Source organism: Channa argus, chromosome 3 (assembly GCF_033026475.1).
Source record: "Channa argus isolate prfri chromosome 3, Channa argus male v1.0, whole genome shotgun sequence".
Taxonomy (NCBI): domain Eukaryota; kingdom Metazoa; phylum Chordata; class Actinopteri; order Anabantiformes; family Channidae; genus Channa; species Channa argus.
In genome coordinates, this window is record NC_090199.1 from 13,466,585 (window position 1) to 13,490,058 (window position 23,474).

The 23,474-nt window shown below is 37.9% G+C and overlaps 5 protein-coding genes across 7 annotated transcripts; all 5 read left to right on the plus strand.

Moving 5' to 3' along the window:
• The first annotated feature begins 322 nt into the window (after nt 1-322).
• LOC137124541 (homeobox protein SIX5-like) lies at nt 323-2,654 on the plus strand. The gene is made up of 7 exons (XM_067499610.1): nt 323-494; nt 647-949; nt 1,075-1,131; nt 1,592-1,732; nt 1,860-1,895; nt 2,009-2,044; nt 2,184-2,654. The coding sequence occupies exons 1-7, from the start codon at nt 441-443 to the stop codon at nt 2,499-2,501; spliced, it is 945 nt and encodes a 314-aa protein (XP_067355711.1). The 5' UTR covers nt 323-440; the 3' UTR covers nt 2,502-2,654.
• A 1,618-nt stretch (nt 2,655-4,272) lies between these two features.
• scpp7 (secretory calcium-binding phosphoprotein 7) lies at nt 4,273-6,776 on the plus strand. 2 transcript variants are annotated; one of them, XM_067498305.1, is made up of 9 exons: nt 4,273-4,387; nt 4,503-4,567; nt 4,853-4,897; nt 5,141-5,188; nt 5,413-5,454; nt 5,670-5,729; nt 5,811-5,939; nt 6,155-6,245; nt 6,481-6,776. In XM_067498305.1, exons 2-8 carry the CDS (start codon nt 4,514-4,516, stop codon nt 6,203-6,205), a joined length of 429 nt encoding a protein of 142 aa, XP_067354406.1. In that variant the 5' UTR covers nt 4,273-4,387; nt 4,503-4,513; the 3' UTR covers nt 6,206-6,245; nt 6,481-6,776. The 2 variants fall into 2 exon arrangements, with proteins under 2 accessions (XP_067354406.1, XP_067354407.1); XM_067498306.1 differs by having other exon boundaries at nt 4,856-4,897.
• Nucleotides 6,777-7,349: 573 nt separating this feature from the next.
• scpp5 (secretory calcium-binding phosphoprotein 5) lies at nt 7,350-9,754 on the plus strand. The gene is made up of 11 exons (XM_067499716.1): nt 7,350-7,548; nt 7,686-7,755; nt 7,872-7,916; nt 8,054-8,116; nt 8,250-8,300; nt 8,417-8,485; nt 8,624-8,653; nt 8,759-8,806; nt 8,909-8,959; nt 9,066-9,149; nt 9,295-9,754. The coding sequence occupies exons 2-11, from the start codon at nt 7,702-7,704 to the stop codon at nt 9,310-9,312; spliced, it is 513 nt and encodes a 170-aa protein (XP_067355817.1). The 5' UTR covers nt 7,350-7,548; nt 7,686-7,701; the 3' UTR covers nt 9,313-9,754.
• Nucleotides 9,755-12,976: 3,222 nt separating this feature from the next.
• enam (enamelin) lies at nt 12,977-15,622 on the plus strand. Of its 2 annotated transcripts, none has more exons than XM_067499732.1 (7): nt 12,977-13,115; nt 13,293-13,357; nt 13,459-13,482; nt 13,649-13,711; nt 13,846-13,887; nt 14,061-14,135; nt 14,918-15,622. In XM_067499732.1, the coding sequence occupies exons 2-7, from the start codon at nt 13,304-13,306 to the stop codon at nt 15,275-15,277; spliced, it is 618 nt and encodes a 205-aa protein (XP_067355833.1). In that variant the 5' UTR covers nt 12,977-13,115; nt 13,293-13,303; the 3' UTR covers nt 15,278-15,622. The 2 variants fall into 2 exon arrangements, with proteins under 2 accessions (XP_067355833.1, XP_067355832.1); XM_067499731.1 differs by having other exon boundaries at nt 13,646-13,711; nt 14,918-15,619.
• Nucleotides 15,623-17,317: 1,695 nt separating this feature from the next.
• cnga1a (cyclic nucleotide gated channel subunit alpha 1a) lies at nt 17,318-20,396 on the plus strand. The gene is made up of 9 exons (XM_067496558.1): nt 17,318-17,403; nt 17,512-17,577; nt 17,688-17,723; nt 17,809-17,925; nt 18,013-18,117; nt 18,364-18,470; nt 18,710-19,320; nt 19,431-20,222; nt 20,265-20,396. The coding sequence occupies exons 1-9, from the start codon at nt 17,318-17,320 to the stop codon at nt 20,394-20,396; spliced, it is 2,052 nt and encodes a 683-aa protein (XP_067352659.1).
• Nucleotides 20,397-23,474: the final 3,078 nt, after the last annotated feature.

A 23,474-nucleotide genomic window follows, 5' to 3' on the forward strand; every position in this document is an offset into this window, starting at 1 on the left:
ACTTTGACCATTTCCTTGACTCTTTGACAATTTCCTCATTCATTTCTTTTCTCATTTTTGTTGCACTATTGGTCTGCCCATAATTACAATGGTGAGACCTTGAGACATCAGTCGCACCCACAGGTTTGTTTCTGGCCTTTCTGCAGACATTACAGCACCATAATTGAAGGAAAACTGCCAGTTTAAGCTATTCTGTGGATATCCTTTGGTTTTTACCTCATTGCTTTATTCACAGACAGATTAGGTTGAATTTGTCTGCTTTTTCTGTTGTGTGATTGGTTGTTTCAGTCTGTGAGCAATGCATAAGTCAGTCTTCTCTTCCACTCTGTTTAATGCATTCATTCATTTGCTCCTGCTCCAAGTGGAGATTCCTTGTGAGCTTACATTGATATTTTGAAATTGATTCAGAACCATATTTTATTTTTGTTTTGCTTCTGGAAATGCTGATTATAGTCCTACTGGCATCTTTCACCGGAAAGGTGTCAACAACACCGGTAAGTCGATTCATATTTTATTCATATTTATTTCTGTCATATATATATATATATATATATATATATTGTTGGTTTATATTAAGTCTAACTAACACACTATGTGAGATCTGTTATGACAGTGATCCCTCTGGGTTTTCTCTTCTTAATTTAAGGTCCGTCCTGATGTACTTCCTCCTCTACTGTCACAAGGAGGAGCCACACAAGCTCCACAAGTTCAACCTGTTGAAGCCACAAACCAGAAACCTCAGGCTCTAACCCCACTTTCCCCCATTGTGGAGCAAGCACAGCATGAAGCTCTCCAGCTGCCAGGGGCCCAGGGTGGTCCCCAGGTTTATCCTTCCCTCCAACAGTACATATGGTCTCTACTAGGAGGCAGTCCAATGATGATACCTCTGCAGCCAGGTGTCCAGGAGTCTCTGGCTGCTAACCAGCCAGCTCCTCCACAGCAGCCTCTGGTAAGACATACAAAGAAAAAAAAACTCAACAAGAAATTAGAGCAGACAAGGCAGTGTATTTAATACAACTTTAAATCAAAACTAATTTCGTCTTTATTTTGACTTTGTTTTGTTTATGCTCTTAGGTTTTCTCTCCTTATGGATATTTCCCTCAGTTATTTTCACCATACGGTAACCAGCTGGTAAGAAAATAACAAAACACACTGTGATTGGCTGTACTTTACTAATCTAGTATTGACAGTAAAAGCAAAAATATTTTCTAAACACAACTCAGCTTGAAATATTTCACCTGGGGGATTTTTAACATGTTTCTACAGTGCAGTGCAGGATTAGTTTTTTTCGTTTATGAATTTGGTGTCAACATAGCAAAACAACTTCGCAACAGAAGATGTCGAAATAAAAACATCTTATAGCTGGAATCTGTCAGATGAAATATGACTCTAAAGTGGAATCTTAAATGCTGTTTTGTCTTGCATGGGATTTTCTGTCCCACATTATATTGTATTTCTAATCTGTTATATCTAACATTTTTTAATCTCATGTTTTAGGAGAGAGTTAGAATTGCATTTCCATCTCATTTCTGACCATATAATGTGTACAATAACTCAGATATACTGTAAATATAATTTTTCTCTACACAAGTTCTCCCCAAACAGATTCCCAGTGCTTCTTGAGGCACCTCTCCCACAAACCCCCTCAAATCAACCTCCAAACAGTCCCTTGTTACCTGCAGAAACACCTGCTGGAGCTGCTCCTTTAGGAGATGCACCACAGCCAGTGCAGGTGTCACTACTGTATTTTTATAAAAATAAATCTGACATCTGAAATCATATAATGAAACAATACGACCTTAAAATAAATAATAGTTACGTAATATATAATCATATTTTATTCTCATTTTTATCCACAGAATGCTCAAATTCTTTACATGCTCCAGCAACCCATGGTAACCAGCAACCCTTTTTTCCCCCTTTGCAATCTTGCACATTTGCATAATTAATGGTCTCTTCAAATTTCACAGTTTTCTTTCTAATGAGGTCTGCTGTCTTTCTTTAATAGAGCTCTACACTTGGCAGTAGCTCAGAGGAGCTTGAGGTACAGTAACACAGCCAAGATTTTTATCTGACTGCTTGTTGAAACAATCTGCTGAGCGAACTCACTGATCCCACTGAGGATCCAGTTGTCCCCCTTCACCTCTTACTGTACTGTATCTTTGCTTTATTCTCTGTTTCAGACTCCAGCTAAAATTGGCCAGCTGGGTGTGTACATGCCTAATGTTCTCACAAACCTGCCTGTAGGAGCTGTCCAGCCTGTGAGCCAGGGCGCAGGGCTCGCAAATCCAGAACAGCAAAGCATTGCACCAACTGGTGGGAAGCCATCAGCAGGAGTCCCCCAGACACAGAGATTGGCCAGCTCTGGACCACAGCCAAACACTAACAGAGTAGCAGGTTTGGAAAGAGCAGCACAGGCTGCAGCCCCTGCTCACACATCTGTTCAACCCACAGTCCAGCCCACACCAGGAAACCGTGCCCAAGGCTGCAGCCACCAGTAAAGATGACTCAAACATTGAATAGATAAACTACTGATGAAACATTGTGTTAGTGGGATTTTATTTGCATTACTTTTCTGTCTTAACACTTTATTATGCCATCTTTTTTATAATCAATAAACACTACCTAATAAAATGAACTGTTCCTAAACTCATGTGTAAGTTGTTTTTCTGATTTTATTGGTTTTGTAATTTCCTTTAGCCACTTAGCAGAAATAAACGCTTAATACATGACACCAAGTTAATAAGGTATATGTTATGATTGTTACTTTTCTTTAATCTCTTTTTTGGTCTCCACCAACTTCTAAGGAAAAACATTGTTCCTAAATTAGGTAGTTAGGTGTCTATCAGCTTTTTGGTGCCAACCAAAGCAACAAGCTAAAAGTTGCTAAAATACTTCACAGAGCTAAGAGCAACTGCCGAGCAAAGTTTAACTGTATATTCTTCATCAATACAAAGTTTTTAATATATCCAATAGTAAAATATTAATGAGCTTCTCTAGCACACTCATATATCACATGCCAACAAGTTGGCAATGTATCTTCCTGGTCCAAACCATCCCCCTGTCAAATACAAGCAGGAATATGCATCCAACATGTTTTATTATGGGTGGATGTGCAGTGGCTGTAGTGAACATAAAACAGCCACCTACAGTAATATTTAGATGCACAATGTTTTGCCAGAACAATGTTAGAGCAGATGAATGGGTTTACAAAGCAGAGGACTTTCCCACTGGAGAGTTGAGTTTGAGTCCAGTCCAGTGTAAATCAACAGACAGTGAACTGACGCAAAAACTTGCCATTTTAACACCAAATCATGTTTATTTAGTGCCCACCCCTTATGTCTTTGTGTGTTAATCAAACAGTTTTGCTTGCCAAATGTTAATCTTCATTTTTGACTGTCTAGGGCAAAAAGTGTTTAACCAACTGCTATTTTGGTACCTGCTACAAAGAGGGGTGCAATTTAAACAGGTACTTGTGTCCTTATGGGGGGGGATTATTTCAACAAATGGTTCTGGGGGTTGTTTGAGAGGTTGAGGACAAATGGCCTGTGTGGACATTAACGTTGGAAGAACTGTTGGACATGCACATTGTGCTTTATTCATATTTGTAATTGTGTTTCTTAAAGCTGGAGTCATTCTAACAAGTATGTGTGAACCTAAAGTAACTTCCCTGTGTGAGTTCATCAACGCAGTAACACCATAATGAGTGAAGTGGACACTGTGGTTTTCGTCTCCCCATGCTGAGACATTTTCTTCCCAGGTAATTTATTTTGGGTCAAGTGCCAACGTCACACTCCCTGTCCAGCGCTTGAGTGAGGTGTTCTCATGTGGTCACCATTTCACTGTTCCACCGCTAAATACCTCTAAATTTTAAATTGTTTGAATAAATATTAGGGGGCCTTAGTGGACGTCAAAGGTATCAGGCTTGTCATAAAGGGGTTTAGAACTAAAAAATTTCATATAAGTGTAATTCAAGCTATCATAACATGTCAGTGATGAGATGTGATATTTTTGAATGACCACAAATAAAATTCTATACAAGGTACAATGTTGAATGTCCATTTTCTTATGTTAATTCTAGTCAAATACAACCCTGGTGAACTCTTTGAGTGTAAAATATATTGCAAGGGAGTACCTAAAAAACATTGTTGAAGGATGAGGTTGATGTGCATTTAAAGCCAGAAATTGTTTTACAAGAATTCTCACAGAGAAAAAGCTGCCAATTTTGAAATCATAAAAAATATAAATCCTTGGCTTATTTCCACTACCTGTCAAAGGTTTGCTCGTCCTTTGTTCTGTCGGCAAATAAATAGGGGTAGATCTCTCTGCTGTTATCACACCCCTCCTCAACAATCCTTCAGGACTCATCTGCTGCTCGAACAGAGAGGTAATTTCATATTATATTAATAAAAGTCTTATGGAAAATATAAAACAACAATTTATTTAAATATGATACAGTCAATACTGAAAAGTCTAATAACTAATTTTACTCTATTTGACAGATTAATTCAAGATGAAATTTGTTCTCCTTGCTGCCTGCATCATTGGGATGGCTATTTGCGCTCCTGTAGGGAAAACTTCATCAATTGCTCTTCTTTTAATATTTTTTTTTCTCACTTATTAATTTTTTCTAAAAACTACAGCCTAGTGTATACAAGCTGTAATAATGTAGATAACAGTCACAACATTGTGACCTCAACGTCCATGCTGTAGCTTTGTGTAACAACAGGTTTTCTAATTGTCGTCGTGTTTATGCTCAAATAATAGCAATAATACGAATATAACAATTTTTGTACTAACCTTTACTGAAGCTGAAACTGCAGCTGTATTGTCTTTAAAATTTCCTTTTCAGCAGCAAAGGTACATGGAGTTTGACATCCATCACGCACCAGCTCAGGTACAGTAACACACACTTCAGATCAGCTGTTGTATATCATCAAAAAGAAACTACAAACCACACTAAAAAACATTTTTAGCCATTGCCTATTGTAATAGGCTTTGCACACGCGACTGCTATCATGCCCTGACCACTGGTGGTAATGTCGCTATAGCAGAGCTGCTTGGAGCTACTTGCTCACTTGATGTTTGCTGCTTTTTCTTGTGATTCTTATGGTCAATATTTTGAATTTGACCGTTAAAGGCGGTCCAGGCAATCCCTGCTGGAGCTCCTGTTGGAACTCTGGAAGTGGTAAGAGCTGCATTATATTATTGTTTATATCCTTTTTAACATATTTAAATCTAGTAACACAAAGTCATCTGTATTTTAAAAGTACAGTAGATTATTTCAGCAACGTAAACATCTGTAGCAGACACAATTAAAACAATTTCATAGTTATAATAATGATAATAAAAGGCTGTCTTTAGTAAAAACAATGAAAGTCTTGGTATAAACTTGATTATTTTCATTCCCAGCTGCTCCCAGTTGATGCCCAGAGACACCTTGTTGGAGGGCCTGTGAGTTCAGTTTAATATTAGATTCATTTATGTAAATATTACCTGTGATAGATGTCAGTCTAGGTTCCAAACCTACTTACATATTTGCAAATTAAATCAGGGATAATAATTTATCCAGTCTATTAAAAGCAGTTTCAGAGATCATGTCGAATGTGCAGAGTAGATTTTATGTGAAGAACTGAATCTTTAACCTAATGTGGTATTTTCACTGGAAGGTCCGAGGTTTCATCAAGCAGGAGATCATTGGCCCAGATGGCAGAGAGCTCAAGGAGGTGGTAAGTTTAGTCTTTCACAGAAAGGTTTTTTATTTATTCAGTTAGTTTGGTTTGTGATCTCATCCTCATCTCTTTTTACAGTACTACCCCTTCGGTTTTGACAAGCCAGACCCAGCTGCTGCTGCCCCTGTTGCTGATCCCATTGCTCCTGCAGCTCCAGCAGCTCCAGCTGCTCCTGCTGCTCCCTCTCAGCGTGTTGTTGCTGCTTCTGTAAGAGTGACCACGAATTTGCATTTTAAGCCATTTATTTTTGTTAGTAGGACCGGTTTAAATAATTATAAAGTGCAGGGATGAGGGCAAAAGGTTCGTTTTAATAAGTAAGTGTTGCACAGAACGTTGAATCGTCAGCAGACATGTCCTGAGAGACTGTCCTCTTTTTTGATTGTCTCCTTGAAAGCACGTTTTATACCATTCTGTCATGTCAGGCTGCCAAACCCAGAGGTGGTGAAGATGATGATGAGGATGAGGAGGATTAAAATATAAGAATCTGCAGAATATGCAAATACTCACACACAGGTACACACTCACACACTCTCTTTCACCCACACAAACAATAAAACAAACAGACATAAATCAAACGCACATATTTAGAAGACACCTAGAATGTATAATTGTGAATTTCAGATTGGTTTTGTCATATTAATTTATTTTAAAAGTCTTATGTAAAATTATTTTCCTGGGTGACTGTGTTTTTTAAGTAAATATGGTATCACACTATGAGCTGAAATGTATTTTTTCCTCTGCCCATTAGGTGACTAAGGACCAGCACCTTCCCTGGTGAAACATATTGGCAAACGCTGCTGTTTCCTACAGTATGAGCTACATGGTGCTATGCCATTAAAAACAAAACCATGCTGTGCTTTTGTTTTATGAAACTTTGGTCCATTGCTTTGGTATGGGAAAAAAAAGCTGAAAGAGTAAAAATCAGAGACACTGCAGGTTTATTCCACTTGGTCTCTCTTCACAGGAATAACCTTTTTAGGACACAACAATAATCTTCGATCAAATCTCCTTTTTCTATGCTGCATCAATAAAAAAATATCTTCATTCCCTTGTGGTTCTTTGCTTTAAATAACAAAAATACCCTTCTATGCACTATAAAATTACATTGTTTCTGATTATAACTTTAGCACAAGTAAACAGTATTTTGTAACACGATTCTTATAAACTCACTAATTCCCCATAAGCTGAAGACAGAGCTATTGGCAAACACATTACATTTGAAGAGTATTGAGGCTAATATATAATGGAAGTTACTATTCAAGTACTATTCACAAGAACAAAAAACACTTGAGTTTCTAATATTTCATCTATGCACACTTTAAGTTCTTTTATCTTGAGTTGTATAATCAAACTTGTGTTAAGGTATTCTGCCCAGCTCCTGCAATGATTTGAAAACAAATTCAATACAGTTTGGAAGCAAGTGGGGAATATTAAATATGTATAAGTAACAGATATAATGTTGCCTTTAAACAGATTTCTGTCACAGCATTGCAAGAGGATGAAATAAAACTTGTTGTGATAGCAGATTGAGGTGCAAGCAGAGTGAAGGTTTGCTCTGTCCTAGACAGTATAATCAAACAGAGTCTGCTATTACACAGAAAGTGCATTTGACCACTGGTCATTTAGTAAAGCTGAAGACTAGACACCTGTACTGTACCTACTCATTGGGTAACATCACTCCCATTGACTGTGATTGGCTCTCATGTGATCTGGAACTATATAAAAGCCAAAGCTTTTCTGTGGAAACATCATCACCCAGCCTCATCTCCAGCATCATCGTTCATCATCTTTTCCAGTGGAGGTTTTGTAGCAGAAGGTGAGTTTTTTTTTTTAAGCACAAGGAATCATTCAGTGTAACTTCGATAGGATTTTCAGGGTCCCGAGCACCAACAATGCTGGGAACCCTATTATTGCTTTGAGATTTGTTTTATAAATGTTATTATGCTTGTTTAGCTCGAACACAGCCAAAATGAAACTGGCCCTCCTGTGCCTCTGTCTGGCTACCACAGCCTCCGCTGCACCAGTAAGTTTGAAAAGAGAAAAATAGACAAAGCCTGCTCATGCAGGGAGGAAAATTCTTGTTGAAGTAATTTATTTTATCATCTCATTTTTTATTTTTGTTTCTGTTAATCTTTTCAGTCGCCCTTTCATTACCTGTCTCATTACACAGCACCCAGACAGCAGGTACCAACCTCATTGTGTCAAAGATTAATGATTTACATTTCTGCTTTGGTTTGGAAATGAAGCAGTGGTAATTTTGATTACTACTGTATGGAATTGACTGGCCACTGACTATTACATTTGTTTTTATGAATGTTTAGGTGTTTCCACCTGCTCCGTCTCTCCCACAAATTGGAATCCCTGGTGCTTACAGTGTAGAACTAGTATGTCCAATACCATTTTTCATATGCATGGTGTTCATTTTTAAGAAATACTTATGTTGTTATTGCAAATTATGCCACAGTACATGTTTTTATATCTGTGTGTGTGTGTGTGTGTGTGTGTGTGTGTGTTTAGATTTATCCCCACAGACTTCCCGTTGGTACAGGTGGATCAAATGGTGGCCTGGTAAGCAAACACACATTTTACAGAAGCAGCTGCTCTTTAAAGAAAATATGGATAAAACATCATCTAACTGCTCTTTACTTTTGACTGATTTTTCTTTTACCTCTGTCTATCTGCAGCCTTTTCCTTCTCAAGGTTTACTCAAGATCTCCATTCCTCAGCCACCAGGCAGACAGAGTGTGGAGCTTGTAAGCGATTTTTTTCCCCCCTTCTTCAGATAACACTCACTACTCAAACTGCACTACAACACTTCATTTATATGTATATGCTTGATGCAATAAACATTTATCAAAGTTTTTGCCTCTTTTGTGTTGCTACATTTGCAGTACTACCCCTATGATTTCAGTCAACAAAGGGTAAACATTTCAAACTTTTGATGTATTAAACAATACATTATATAATTACTTCTATATCATATGACATTGTATAGTATTTAACTAGTGCATTTACTTGTGTTTCAGATAATGACAAACATGCCTCCAATGTCAAACTCTCCTCAGATGCCTCAGGTATGTATAACATGACTTATTCTGAAATCCATCATATCATACTAGTTTCTTTGTTTCTTTGCTGAGACATCATCATCATCATGCTCATTTGTTCATTCACAGGGCTTACCATTTGAATATCCATTTTCAAATACTCCTCAGCAGGCCCAGAATGTGAGAAACACAAACCTCTAAAATATCATTTCAGTATGCTTTGATTCTGACCATTTCTTTACTTTTCTCTCATAATGTTGGTGTTTTTCTATTTTATTTTTTTCAGAATCCACCATTTGATACAAATCCTCATCCGTCCCAGGGTCCCAATCAAGCTGTCCATCAGGACCAGCCAATGCAAGCAAACCAGGTTATTATCAATCTATACTGCACTTTATTGAAGTTTTTTAAGTACTGCACAGCACATTATTTGTCATCTTGGAAATGATAACCGGCATGATTATGTTTGTGTTAAATTAGGAACATGCATATAAACTGCGGATCTGTCTTTACAGATACCTGTGAAGCCATAAGGTGGCAAGTGAAAAAGAAGCAAGACTCTTCCTTTATTCCGAACATAAACACATCTGCAGTGGAACAAATGATCTGTTTCATTTATGAGTGTTAAAGTTAAAGTACAGTAAAATGCTAAAACTATCATAAATATACACTTTTAATACTGCCGCAGTAGTAAGCTATCTAACAACAATTTCCTCTGCATAGAATGAAACAAGTTTCCGAAGAATTATCTGCTTCTCTTTATTTTTCTCATACACATTAGATCTGTTAATGTTTCAGCAGCTGTCTTCTGTCAACTGTCATCTACAGAATCACTTTTCAATGTTATAGTGGAAATGGAGATCTTATCTTCTTTATTTTCCCATTATCTATGAAATATGCTGCATATCTTTAATTGTAATTGTGTTCTTTAAATGCATTTGCTCTTTAAATAATAAAATCTACATTTTCAAGCAATTTTTGGTTTTGTTTGCTTTTTTATTTCAAACTTTTTACAGCAATGTGGTAAACATGATTTGTGAAGGCGAGGTAAATGTGACTGAGTGTTGCTTTTATTCAGAAGATGTGAAAGAATAAAGCTGATTAAGTTGATTATGTCCAGCAGAGGCAGCTGCCACCTATAATTCCCATAATGCAATTTAAATGTATCTTTCACTAGAATTTCCCTGATTTTAAACCCCCCACTTCCTTTGAACCCCGTGGCTTCCGTTCATTGTACATGATTTCTATGAAAGAGAAAGGTGAAAAAGGCTGATTTTCTCATCCCATTCCAATCATAACATTTGCTAAATGACCTCTAATACTTGATTTTGGGTGGTGCCATTTTTGAAAAAAAACAAAACAAAAAAGAACTTTGACATTAATGGTTATACTTGACATAAGTCAGACAAGTTGCTTTTCTTACTTTGCAGGATTTTAGTATAATACAACAGGACATGTATTTACACCGTGGTGTTAAAACACCAAGGCCAGCACATGCAATAAAGGTATTGTGTGTATATTTTGCTGAAAAGACAACATAGGATCATAAATACAACATATGCCATCATAATTTGCCACAGTGGTTGTTAAAATTTCCCTACAGTGAACTGTCCCATAAAATAAATACTGCAGAGGGAAAATGAAAAGATTGTCATCACCCTGACTCCCCTGGGGACAAATCCTGTCACAACATGACTAAACACTTCTCTCTTCAAAGACACACAGGTGCCATCCTCTCACGCTACAACTGCCTTTTACTCCACAAGTTTTCTCTCCTGGAGCTTCAGACAACTTCTATCATGTACAGTTTAAGACATGTTGACAGCAGGTTTAAAGGCATTAATTTTACAACTACTGCAGCATGACGACCTTTGTTCTACATACCACTATAAAGTTACTGTATAAGTTTACCCACATAACCTGTTAGCACACAAAGTAAACATTGGTATTGCATAATATTTTTTATATCATGCACTGAAACAAGCTTTAAAGAGACCAGCTTCCTGTTACTGTAGACCACAGCTAGATTTTGGACTCCTGCAACAACATCTTCAGAACCACCCAACTGAGCACTAGGACCCTCCAGGGATTGAAGTGATGATCCACAACTGTCTTGTCAGATCTCCCACCAAACATATTTCCAAATGACTCTCACTAGCAACAGTGATGAGAGTGGATGTCGGCTGGCCATTCTAGAACAAGAAGGAACTTCAGGAAGACCCGCAGTCACCAAACCACTTTACTCAATAAGAGACACAGCAGGGCCTGCTTTGATACAGTTCTGCTGCACTTAGCCAAACAGGTAGTTGTCTTTATGAAATGTCATTAAATGAGAACGCAGAGAAGACTTACTAATCAAGCAGAAACCATTGCTCTCCTCTCATTGGTCAGAAGGGCAAACCCTACTGAAAGCAATATCTCTGCACTGCTGCTGTGCTGTTCTGTGAGTCTTTTTCCACCTCTCCACAATAAGATAATTCACAGGGGATACTTATGTAATCTGACCGATTTAAAAATCGGCAGTAAATTTCATCCCTTTGTCGTGAGGTTTCATGACTTAATTTACACATGACATTTTGAAAACAAAAAATAAATTTGAAATATTTTTATAAAAATGTGTGTGTTTTATGGAATGTGTATACCGACATGATGTTGTTGTTGTTATACATCGAGTTTTTTTAAGGCCTTGCTAACATAATTGAGGCCCGTAAGACATACACAAGTACAAGTTCAAAACTTTTAATGTTCACAAGAGGTGAAATTGATAAAAAGATCTAATACAATTAAGACAACTGAACACAACAGGACGGCTAAAAAATTTTTTTTAAATGCTCCACACTGTGGCTTTAAATGTCTGACAATAAAGATATCTTGAATCTTGATTTATGGTAAAAAATTTAGTGCAATCAACCTGAAATAGAGAAATAGAGACGTTAGATGGAAAGGTCATTAGAGAGCCATTTACAAGATGACCCATCTAATTTAACTTAAGAAAAAATATTCAGTAATGAAATGAGATGAGCTTTGTGTGAGATGTGAGGTTTGTGAAACCTTACTCAAACCAAAAACGCACATCCTTACACTTTCATGTTTGTACCTCCAATAAAAATGATCTTTAGAACATTTCACTGAGATCGACAGACCAGTCAACATGATTGCTGTGGCTCAGAATGTGCAAAATCAAACAACCATATATTTGTTTTCTGGAAATCTGCACTGCATGTTTCGATAAAAAGAATCAAAGGATTTATAAGATTTTTTATAACACCATTAACCATTGACAGAATTGTTTTTTTATTGAAAGTTAATAACTCAGGTTTGAGTAAACCACCGAAAATAAACAGAGGAAACCTTCAATGTTCATAATCACTGTGGTGTGTGACCACACCAGCTAAAACGAACTTAAGGATCAGTGAAAACAGACATCATGACAGAGACACTTCCTGTTGCCAGTGAGTGTCTGTGCCTGCATGTGTGTATTTCAAACACACCTTTACTCTAAACCCTAGATACAAATAGTGTTTGGAAAACACTATTTGTAATGAGGTGGACTTTGTGCAGCAGTGGAGCAATTATTCAAGTTTTTAACTTTACGTGAAGGCATCTTCACTATGTTGTGAAAAATACTCCACCGCAAGTCAAATCCTGCACTTAAAAGCTTACATAAACGTCTCAATGTTATTATTCAATTCAGTTCAGCTTTATTTATATAGAGCCAATTTATAACGCAGGAATCCCAAGGCCCTTATTAAGTAAAAACTATACAGATGTGTAGAGAAAACCCAGTCCCCTGGAGCAAGCACTAGGCAACCGTGGTGAGTAAACCATACTTATCCTGCAAAGGAGAAAGTATTTGATGTGCGAGGAATGTCCTGACATGTTCATGGGTGTTTTTTTGCACTGAACTACTTTGACGATCAAAGTCTTAGTTATCCTATATATTCTTTCAAGTCAGAGAAGGTGCTGTTTTTCAGTCATTATCATTACTGTATACATTATGCTTATGTCAGCTCAACGTTTATGTCCTCTTTTTTTTGTTCTTCTTTTTGGGTTTAGAGCAATAAGGGTCTTGTGTGGTAAGCACACATGCATACCACGTAATTAAATATAAGAGGGGCCTCACATGCTTTGGATTTTTTTTTCCAATTTTGAAGTGTAAGGAGATTTCTTCAAACACATAGCTCTACATCTTTTACTGTATATGATTGGTTGTTACAGGATGTTCCAGTATATAAATGGCTTCGATGTTAGAGATGAAACAGTTTACGTTCGTTCTCTGACAATTCTGTACAGCTTTCTGCTCTGCTCTGCTTTGCTCTCTGCACCAGGAAAAAAGGTGATGGATTTTCATTTGGAAGCAGTTTTACAATTTAGCAGAAACTAAATCCTGCAGATATTTTAGGTCTTGTAGCCATTTACCTCCCTTTCATAGTAATTTTAAATATTTCCTTTATTTAGCTAAGGAAATTAATATAGAACATATGACATATTGATTAAATATTTTTCTTTTTAGGAACAAATAACATGGAGCTGGTTGTGTTCCTATTGTGCCTGCTTGTCACTACCCAGGCTGCCCCAGTAAGTCTGCCAACTCTTCCCATTTTAAACCCGTAAACACTGTTGTTCTTTAAGACACTGGGCGAACTCAAGTTCATTGCTCATTTTCCTTTGTTTTGCAGGCTCCAGATAGTGAAAGCAATGAGGTGAGTGGACATTTTCTGCTTTTCTGTAAAGTTTAGCATCTGTCTGTCATGCTATGCAGCCATGTTTCTGTCATGTCATCAAATGTACAGTATGCTAGATGTTTGGCATAGAGATGATAATGGCTTTAATTGCTGTGTCTGGTTGTGTTTCCTATTTCTTCAGCAGTTGGCAGCACATGCTAATCAGGCCCTCCGGTGGATGGAGATGTACAGGCTATACCAGCAGCAGGTAGTGGAGAGGTGGCGGGGGGAGGGATCACTGTCATTTCACAAAAAATAAGAACAAATATAGCATAAAATTGTTTGCTTATTAGCTGAGATAACTTGGTATGTAACATAATTTGGGCTTCTGTACTTATTCAGGGAGCAGTTGGAAACTTATTCCCTCCTGCTTCAGATGCTCCTGTAAGTGTATTTCTTTCAAGAGTCTGTCATGTTGTTGCCAGAGTAATTTTATGAATAATTCATTTGTTTAGGCTGATCCAGGTGGGTCAACATTGCTAACTCACTCGCTCCATATTCTAATTTGTTACCGCTCTGTCTGTGCAATTTAAGTTAAAGGGGTTTGATTTCTGCAGGCAGATGCTGCACCAGCTGATGTCCCCCCTCCTGCTCCCGTTGCTGTGGAAGATGCATCAGAGGAAGAGACAGAGGTGAGCAAAAATCTCCATTACAAACATATTTATGTGTGTTTGGAGGAAGATAGTGGTTCCAAAGAGTATTTCAGTTGAATCAATCAAAGAGGTGTTTACTTGTGGTTGCACACACATGCAGAAATGGCATTGCAGTCACTCCTGATGAAGGCACCACACTATAATTTTGATTTACTATGCATGAGCAACAAAACACCCCTTTTGGATTTACATCGAGTAGAGAAATTGAGCAGCACAACAGCAGCTAAACATTTACATATTTATAGGAGAAAGCAGCTGTGCTTCTCCAGAAATGAACATTAGGTCAGTGCGCTGCCTGAAAAAATCCTGTGGTTAAAAAGAAGCAAAAGTTTTGAGGATTTTGCTAAATATTTGCATTTAAACGGTGATGGTAAGGATTACGAACAACATTAGCAATGGCTCTATTTAAATCTCCCATTAATGCCCCAATACATTATGGCCATTATAGCTCCTCCTTTATAGTGTGAGATCATTCAGTTTAATTATTTACCATGCTTACGTTCCAGTTCGATGCATAATGTCCCCTATGTGATACACACAGCTCCAAAAATACTGAATCCTACATTTCTTGTAATGCAACCAGTTTTCATTAGAAGCTCTATGTCTGGTTAATTTTTAAACAATGCCCACAGTTTTTACACAGGCTTTCTGTGTATTTTTTTTTTACAAAGCTCGTCAATGTGTAGGACTTTTTCTGTGAATGCATGTTGTTATTTTGGAAATTGCCTCAACTTTGTGTCCTTCCTCTTTCCTATTCACAGGTTGGGAAACCTGTCCCCAAAGCTGGAGCACCTCCTGCTGCCCCCGTAAACTCTGATGAGGTAGAAGAGGCCGAAGAGGTGGAGGCGGCCGATGCTGAGCCAGCTGAAGAAGCAGCAGTAGAAACGACAGCAGACCTTGCAGCTGCTGTCGAACCAGCTTTGGTTGATGTCCCTGTAGGTGCCGTACCAGTCAATGCTGCTGCTGTCGATGGGCCTCCTGTTGACGGATTTTCTGTTGACATTGCCCCGGTAGCCCCTGAGGTGGCTACTTACATAATCACTCCTGCTCCGGCTGGAGCTGCACCACCTGCAGTTGAGGTTGAAATGACTGGAGTGGCAGCAGATCCTGCTGCACAATAATATCTTTCTGGTATTATTGGCCTAAGCACTCTTTTAGCAGTTTAACAAAAATACTTTAGGTTAACTTTAGCTGAAAATAACATTAGGTGCTGTAGGTTCACCACAATATGAAAAAGCTGTGTCATTCTGAAAGCAGAATGACAGAAAATTGTAAAAATCTGAAAAAAAAATCTGTTCTTTGTAAAGCAAAGCTCCTGAAATGTGTAATCAGTCCAGAATTGGACTGTTGAACTCTTATTGATAACTTGTTCTTTCTTTAATTGAAATGTTTTGTGATTTGTACTTTAATATTATTTCTGACTGAAATTTCTCAAATAAAATTGATATTAGAACCTGAAGTGTAACTGCAATGTTTATTTCTGGTCAGGAACTGTCGTCTGGTTTCCAATTTTTCCTCTATAATGTCACATCACACATTTGTAGCTGTTACTAGTAACATGAATGTACCTTCAGGAAAATGAAACATAACCTACATAAGGAGCAAAATGCATTTCAGATGCAATGTTTTTCCCATTTTATTCACTGAGAAAAGCTGCTCTTCTGACACATACCATAGAACCACAATAAATCATATTATGTTTCAAAATCGTCTACAAGAAAAATCTCATTCTTAGATCTCAACTAAGTTTTGAAAATTGTTGACATACAGCTGCAAACACCGCATCAGCCAACAGGGAGAGCCAATGAACCACAGCATGTCTGAGGCACCCTGGCTGGAGGGTCTCCTGCTATTAGGATATGACACTAAACACTGACAGCGGTTCAGATTTAATTTCACTCTCATCATTCTTATTCATCTAAAAGGACCTGGATCCACCTGATCTGAAATCTGTAATACCTGGCATGATCTAATAGGATCAGAGCTGCATATACCTCAGAATGCTGACTGTGCAGGAAGTGCCAGTCTGTGTGTGTGTGTGTGTGTGTGTGTGTGTGTGTGTGTGTGTGTGTGTGTGTGTGTGTGTGTGTGTGTGTGTGTGTGTGTGTGTGTGTGTGTGCAAATCCTCTGCTATTTCCAAATGCTCAGAGAAATCAGAAAAGCCTGTTTCAGGTTAAAGAAGAAATGATGTTCAGTGCTGTGAATCTTCACTTTCAGGTTGACTGCATGTTGCTCAAACTTCACTTGAAGACACAATATTTCTTCTCCCAGTGGAGTGGCCAAATAAGAAGGATGACTGACTTTGCTTCTCCTCTTCACAGTCAATTCTAATCCACAAATCCTTATCAGGGACACTGAGACTCTATAGCACAGTCGGTCAGACTCTGTGCTTATAGTTTTCACCTGTCCAGCAGCTACATTTTGTCATTATTTTAGTTAGTATTTGAAGGTTGATCGAATAAATCGGCTCCTCTGTGAGTACTTAGCTCCTAGAAACACCCAAGAATATAACAAATGGACTTCAGATTACATTAACTGTGGGAAAGGTAAGTTAAGAGGCATTAAACTGATTATATAATTCTTTATTGCACCACATTTGAGGTATTTTTAAAACTGCTTCTGTAAAAGTGCATAATACTGCTTTGCTCAACTTTTGTTGATTTGTGGCTCCTTTTACTTTGCTCTGTGTAATTTTTACACAAACTGGACTAGCCATGGAAGAATATTACAGTAGCTGCATGCGAATAAAAATCCAGTCCGTGAAATCCAGGATGTGTGGAGTAATAGACTCAGTGCATGAATGTTATTAATTTCATTTTCTGTTTTGTGTATAACTACTAGATGATTGCAGGCATGAACCAATGATTTGATTCACTGATCTGAGGTTATTTGTTCTTTACATTGATTTCACAATACCCATACAGCATTACTGGGTGGAGAGTTTGAGATGCAGCTGGTTCTGGTCCTTTCCTCTCCTGCTTATAAAATTTTTTTTTTGAGGATGTATATATATATCTATATATATATAGATATATATATAGATATATTTTATATCATAGGATGAAATTAACTTTAAAAACTGTCAAAGCTAACCTTCTTATTCACAATCTTTAGATACTGTGTGGCTTATATTTGCAGGGTTAGACTGCAGATCTGCTGCCATGACTACATCAACCATCCTCCCTGTGCCACCTCACACTGCAGCACAACTTCCCACAGACAAAGAAGAGCACAGCGAGGATGACATGTAGGCCAAACTTTAAGAATTTGTGTAATGCTAGTTCAGAGGATATAAAACAGAGAAATTCCTTGTGAGTTGTTTCATTTTGCGTGTAAAGTTTTGTGTTTGTTGCAGTTCAGGTACACTTCAATCAAACCCACAGCATCTGCTCAACGTGAACAACAGTAACAACAATGAAGAGTAAGAACCAATATAAAGTCACAAAAAGATAAATGAACACACACTTTCTCTTTGATATTTCTCAGAATTAAATGCTTTAATTAATCTTCAAGGGAGAAAAAGAAAAAAAGGAAAAAGGAGAAGAAGGACAAAAGGGAGAAGAAAGAGTAATTATATTACAACCCTTTCAGTAAAAGTTGCTGTAAATAATGTTTGATGAAGTTTTCTCCAGTGCATTGATTCACATTACAGAAAGAAAGAACGAGAGAAAAAGGAAAAAGAAGAAAAGGAGGCAAAAGAAAAGGAGAAAAACAAGGAAAAGGAAAAAGAGAAAGAAAAGGAGAAGGAGAAAGAAAAGGATAAAGACAAGTAAGCATCATCATTGGAGCTTCTCCCCTGACACAACAGCATGCTCTCAGATATTTAGTTTACATTTTTATTCTCTCTTTTTCATAGACCCAAAGAACTGTTTGTCATTAATCCAGCTGGGAATTTGTATTACAACTGGCTGTTCATCATCACACTACCAGTCATGTACAACTGGACCATGATCATAGCCAGGTGACATCTATAAATCAGAGATTCTATATCAACACTGCAATTACCCTGCAGAACAAATGTTCATATGGTTTCCTTTGGATCATAGACAGGCTTTGTGGAGGGACTAACCTGGTTCTTTTGTTTTGCTTTGTTTTAATAAACTGCAGTAAATGAAGGCTGCAGTTTGTGAGCTGCCACAATAGCACAATAGGACATAACAGTAAAGGCGTAAAGTTAATGATGTTGGCCTTCTTCTTCTGCAAACAGGGCTTGTTTTGAAGAGCTGCAGCATGACTACATTGTTTACTGGATTATTCTGGACTACACTTCGGACCTAATCTACCTGGCTGATATGCTTTTTAGGACCAGAACAGGTAAAAAAAACACATTATTCCTGAAACCCCTTTACTATGAAATGCTTAAATTATCACAATGCACCCCACTAATGGTAAACATCACCTTAGAATTTGAATGGATGTTGCAGTATGGGTGTGCAATCAGAGGCTGATTAAAATGAGGATGACTGTGGATTATTGCAATTTTTACTTTTATTCACAGAGGACCAAACCCTTCACACACTGTGCCTATAAACTTTGTACTATGTTAAATGCAGGTTACCTTGAGCAAGGCTTGATAGTGAAGGATGAAAAGCTGCTAAGGGATCGTTACTTCAGCAGCTTCCAGTTTTATCTCGATGTTGTCTCCATGCTACCCACCGACGTCCTCTATTTCTACTTCGGCCTCAACTTTCCAGAGATCCGCATCAACAAACTTCTGAGAATCGGCCGCATGATGGAGTTCTTCACGAGAACAGAAACTAAGACCAACTATCCCAACATCTTCCGCATCGGTAACCTGATCATGTACATCCTCATCATCATCCACTGGAATGCCTGTTTCTACTTCTCCTTCTCCAAGTCTATTGGTTTTGGGGCTGATGACTGGGTATACCCAGCTGTAGATGATCCAGATGAGCCAGAGTTTGGACAGCCCATGAGAAAATATGCATTCAGCCTCTACTGGTCCACACTAACCCTGACCACCATTGGAGAAACACCACCACCAGCCCTAGACTCAGAGTTTGTCTTCCATGTGGTTGATTTTTTAGTAGGAGTCTTGATCTTTGCCACCATTGTGGGAAACATTGCCACCATGATCTCCAATATGAATGCCGCGCAAGCTCAGTTTCAGACCCGCATTGACAACATCAAGCACTACATGCAGGTAGAGGATTTCCCTATTTCCACATCAGAATTATGAACAAAAATGAGCACAACCCTATGTTCTTTTACTGAAATATACAGTAAATGTTCTTGTTTTCTTTTCTGTAACAGGTTCGAAAGGTCAGCAAGGAACTTGAGCTGCGAGTCATCAAGTGGTTTGACTATCTGTGGAATAATGGCAAGGCACAGGATGAAAGAGAGGTGCTGCGATATCTTCCAGACAAGCTAAAGGCTGAAATCGCTATTCAGGTCCACATGGAGACCCTGTCAAAAGTTCGTATTTTTGCAGACTGTGAGGCAGGCCTGCTGATTGAGCTGGTGCTCAAGTTGCGGCCACAGGTGTTCAGCCCTGGAGACTTCATCTGCAAGAAGGGCGATATCGGCCGTGAGATGTATATCATCAAAGACGGAAAGCTTGCAGTTGTTGCTGATGATGGGGTTACCCAGTTTGTGGTGCTGGGAAGCGGCAGCTACTTTGGTGAGATCAGTATCCTTAATATTAAAGGCAGCAAAGCAGGAAACAGGAGGACAGCCAACATCCGGAGCATTGGATACTCAGAGCTTTTCTGTTTGTCCAAGGATGACCTGATGGAGTCACTAACAGAATATCCGGATGCTAAAGGCATGCTAGAGGAGAAAGGCCGGCAGATCCTGATGAAAGATGGTCTGATAGAGTTAGATCCGGCTAATATCATGCCTGAGACCCAGGAGCTGGAGGGGAAGGTCAACAAATTATATAACACAATGGAGCTAATGCAGACAAAGCTGAAGAAGATTCTGGGAAATTGCAAGAACACAGACAAAGCTTTGAGATATCGCATCACAGATCTGGAGCGTCTAACAGGAGAGGAGGTGGAGGAGGAGGATGAGGAGGAAGAAGAGGTGAAAAAGAAACATGAAAAAGTGGAGGAAGGGGAAGGACATGGGGAGAAAAGGGGAGAGGAGGCAAAAGACGAGGAGATAAAGGAAGATGAAGAGAAAAAGGCAGAAGAACCAGAGGACAAGGGTGAGGGGATAAAGGAAGATGAAGAAATAGGTGAAGGGGAAAAGGCAGAAGAAGAGGAAGAAAAAAGATGAAACTACAGAGGAAGAGAAAATAAAGCCAATGCTCCTGTAAAGAAACAAGACACTTTTGTACAGAATGTAGCCACTATATCATCTTTACCACAGAGAAATCCTTCCTACTGGACTTGATTCTTAAATGACTCACATAAGATTAATGGAAAACAAAAACAAACAGGTGGACTGAAATACTGTACCTACTGTTGTAAAAAATATTGCCATTGTATAGATAATAAAATCAAATCAAAAATAAAGACAGAATGTCATGACACAGATACTGGTAAAGAAAACAGTGATATTCATTTCTAATAAAATTTTGGTTTCAGTTGTCCTATTTGTTGTCATTTTCATGACTAGATATGCACAATCTGGGAGGTTTGGCATCCATTTCAAACCTCGCAGTACACACCACAAGAATTTATAGGTAATCACATTGGCCCACAAGTGATCACAAGTGATGGATTGTGAGAAGCTGTGAATTTAGGGTTAGATCCTATATCAGTGCATTTCATACAGAATAAATATTCAACCAAAGTGCTTTATAAATTGCATAAAACCATTTATAGTTAGATATTGACAGCGCTTCATATCATTATTCTAAAAATAAAAATGTAAGTTCCCCATGTTTTGTTTCAACCCAAGAAACAGCCAGTGTTACAGTGTGGTCCAGTGTGTGATTCTTGGACCACAATGGTATAATAATAATCAATTCTTCATCAGGAAGAATATTGCTGACACCTGACAATGAATATAATATTTGGATATTGTATTAACAAATGCAGAAATAACACATATTTAGAGGTTTTAAGTACATGTGTGGTGTAAGAGAATTTGCATTAAGTAGTACTTTGACTAGCTGGGGGTAAAAAAAACAAGGGGGAAAAAATCAAGATGCAAAGAAAACATTTTGCTTCAAACTTTTCTATTTTCATATTAGTAAACCTCTTAAGTCACAAACACTTTTCAAACACCATCCAAGACATCCAATGGAGAAATATCTGGTTCAACATGCTTTAGATGAATGTGATACTGTCCTTTTAAGAAAATGTCAGTCTGTCATGACTCCTGGTGCTGTTTAAGTTGCCACCAGCTCTCCTTTCAGTCATTTTCTCTTCCCCAGTTCCCCAGTTGCTCCACTTCCTTTCTGTCTTGTTCCTGTCATTCTCCACCCCTCCATCAGATGCCACCAGACACCACCTCACACCTGCCAGCTCCCCCTTCTTGCTGCCAGGTTGTTATGTTCTTCATTTTCTCTTAGTGATTTTCTCTTCTGGACTCGTATCTTTCCACATCTGCCTGTTAGCTGTGGCCTGTTTTTATTACAATTATTATTTTTTTATATACCATCCTCCTTTTGCTCTCCCCTGGCCCTTTTTGAGTCAGTTTTCTTCCTGCAGGCCTGCTGTAGCATTTTTTGTTATTAAAACATCTTCACTGCATCTGTTTGCCATCTGTTGTGTTCTTGTTCCTCATCTCTGTGCCTTGTAACTTCACTTTAAGAAAAATAATTTTAGCCCAAAAGTGCCCCAAAAATATATACATATTTATGTTTAAGTGTCAAAGTCATATTAACTAAAAAAACATATTAAGCAGCCATGGAAGAAAAGCAATAAAACTGTAATGTTATGATAGAGAGCCAAAGGAAAGAGGCTGTGAAAACATTTGTTCTCTATTTACAGTAAAAAAAAAAAATATTTACTTAATATATTCATTTATGACCACCTATTCCCAAAGAGCCAGTTGAAATATGACCTGATGAATAATGAAAATTCTCTAGGAACATTTTTATTATTCATCATCTTTAACCTCATAATAGCTGCCACTGGACACATACAGTGCAGTATATACCCTAGAGTAAGGCTGAATTTAGCCATATGAACCAGAGTCAGATGGTCACCATGGTAAGATCATCAAGTTTTCCGACAAAGTCAATTTTTAATTCAGATTTAACACTATTATTTAGCTTTAGCACAGTTACATTCTATTCCTTCAGCTGGGTAATGAGCTTGTTTTAAAGCTTAAGCTGATGCTGACACGTTCTAGCATATTTGACTAAGACATCTACCGTGCAACCTTAAAATTTGGAACCGGAAAAAATGTGAGAGATACAGTGGAAATTTGAAATTTTTTGGCACATGAGGGCCCCCAACATCACTCAACCTGCCCCAAAACAAATTCTCCTTGTATGTCATGTCAACTACAAGAATAAAAGGCAAATAATATAAGGGACCATTACCTGTACATTTTTACCCTCAGAAATAAAATGAGCAATGTGTCTCAACCATGAATACAATGAATGAATAGTTGCCTTAGTCACTTTGTATAACTCCTTCCTTTGCCCTACAAACCCTCGTCTATAAGGAAAAATATATAAAGGTCTTTGAAGGCAGAGGCTTTCTATCATTCATTGTAAAGATAGAGAAACTATTGGACTTTTTACTATTTAGCTATTTATTTTTACATTGAACTACTCTGAGTTAGCTAGTGACTAAAGCTCTAAAATGGATTGAATTATATATTAAAAAGGAAATGCACATTTGAAGAACCTAAGTACAGTACTTGAGTTTTGTACTTAGTTACATTTCACTACTGGGTCCAATCATTAAAATATTTCACTTCAGTCTGGAACTGCACACCCCTTGTTTTTAAATATTAATGCCGCATACTCTGTGTTGTCATGAACTCACTTATGATGGCCACTGAAAATGTGTTGGCAGACTAGTGCATGGTGGAGCACATTATGTATCAAGGTAAAAATGTCTATAAAGGAAGTATTTCTCTGTCGTATTCAGAGCCCAGGTGGTTTTACTGCATTGAACAGGATTAGCACAACTTTTATCAGACGTATAGGAAAAGGGGTTTTGTTTTAGATTAGCCACAGATAAAGACATGATGTCCAGCAGAAAACTACAACTGTTTATTGCAGTTACTGCATATTGTAAGTGTTTTAATGGATACGGCTGGCAATTCTGTATATATTTGTTTTTGTCAAAAAATCCCATAAAAAAGCCAAAGGAGAACAAGTTTCTCTGTACTTTCTGAGGGACATAGCCACAAGCCCATTCTTTACTCCTCAAAACTTTTTAATCTTTC

Coding starts and splice junctions, on each gene's coding strand:
- LOC137124541 (XM_067499610.1), top strand. CDS start 441: ATGCTGATTATAGTCCTACTGGCATCTTTCACCGGAAAGGTGTCAACA. Junction 1,896..2,008: donor ACATGCTCCAGCAACCCATG/GTAACCAGCAAC, acceptor TTTCTTTAATAG/AGCTCTACACTTGGCAGTAG. Junction 2,045..2,183: donor GTAGCTCAGAGGAGCTTGAG/GTACAGTAACAC, acceptor TCTCTGTTTCAG/ACTCCAGCTAAAATTGGCCA.
- scpp7 (XM_067498305.1), top strand. CDS start 4,514: ATGAAATTTGTTCTCCTTGCTGCCTGCATCATTGGGATGGCTATTTGC. Junction 5,189..5,412: donor CTGTTGGAACTCTGGAAGTG/GTAAGAGCTGCA, acceptor TTTCATTCCCAG/CTGCTCCCAGTTGATGCCCA. Junction 5,940..6,154: donor AGCGTGTTGTTGCTGCTTCT/GTAAGAGTGACC, acceptor CTGTCATGTCAG/GCTGCCAAACCCAGAGGTGG.
- scpp5 (XM_067499716.1), top strand. CDS start 7,702: ATGAAACTGGCCCTCCTGTGCCTCTGTCTGGCTACCACAGCCTCCGCT. Junction 8,117..8,249: donor GTGCTTACAGTGTAGAACTA/GTATGTCCAATA, acceptor GTGTGTGTTTAG/ATTTATCCCCACAGACTTCC. Junction 8,807..8,908: donor ACTCTCCTCAGATGCCTCAG/GTATGTATAACA, acceptor GTTCATTCACAG/GGCTTACCATTTGAATATCC.
- enam (XM_067499731.1), top strand. CDS start 13,304: ATGGAGCTGGTTGTGTTCCTATTGTGCCTGCTTGTCACTACCCAGGCT. Junction 13,888..14,060: donor CTCCTGCTTCAGATGCTCCT/GTAAGTGTATTT, acceptor TGATTTCTGCAG/GCAGATGCTGCACCAGCTGA. Junction 14,136..14,917: donor CATCAGAGGAAGAGACAGAG/GTGAGCAAAAAT, acceptor TCCTATTCACAG/GTTGGGAAACCTGTCCCCAA.
- cnga1a (XM_067496558.1), top strand. CDS start 17,318: ATGACTACATCAACCATCCTCCCTGTGCCACCTCACACTGCAGCACAA. Junction 18,471..18,709: donor GCTTTTTAGGACCAGAACAG/GTAAAAAAAACA, acceptor TGTTAAATGCAG/GTTACCTTGAGCAAGGCTTG. Junction 19,321..19,430: donor ACATCAAGCACTACATGCAG/GTAGAGGATTTC, acceptor TTTCTGTAACAG/GTTCGAAAGGTCAGCAAGGA.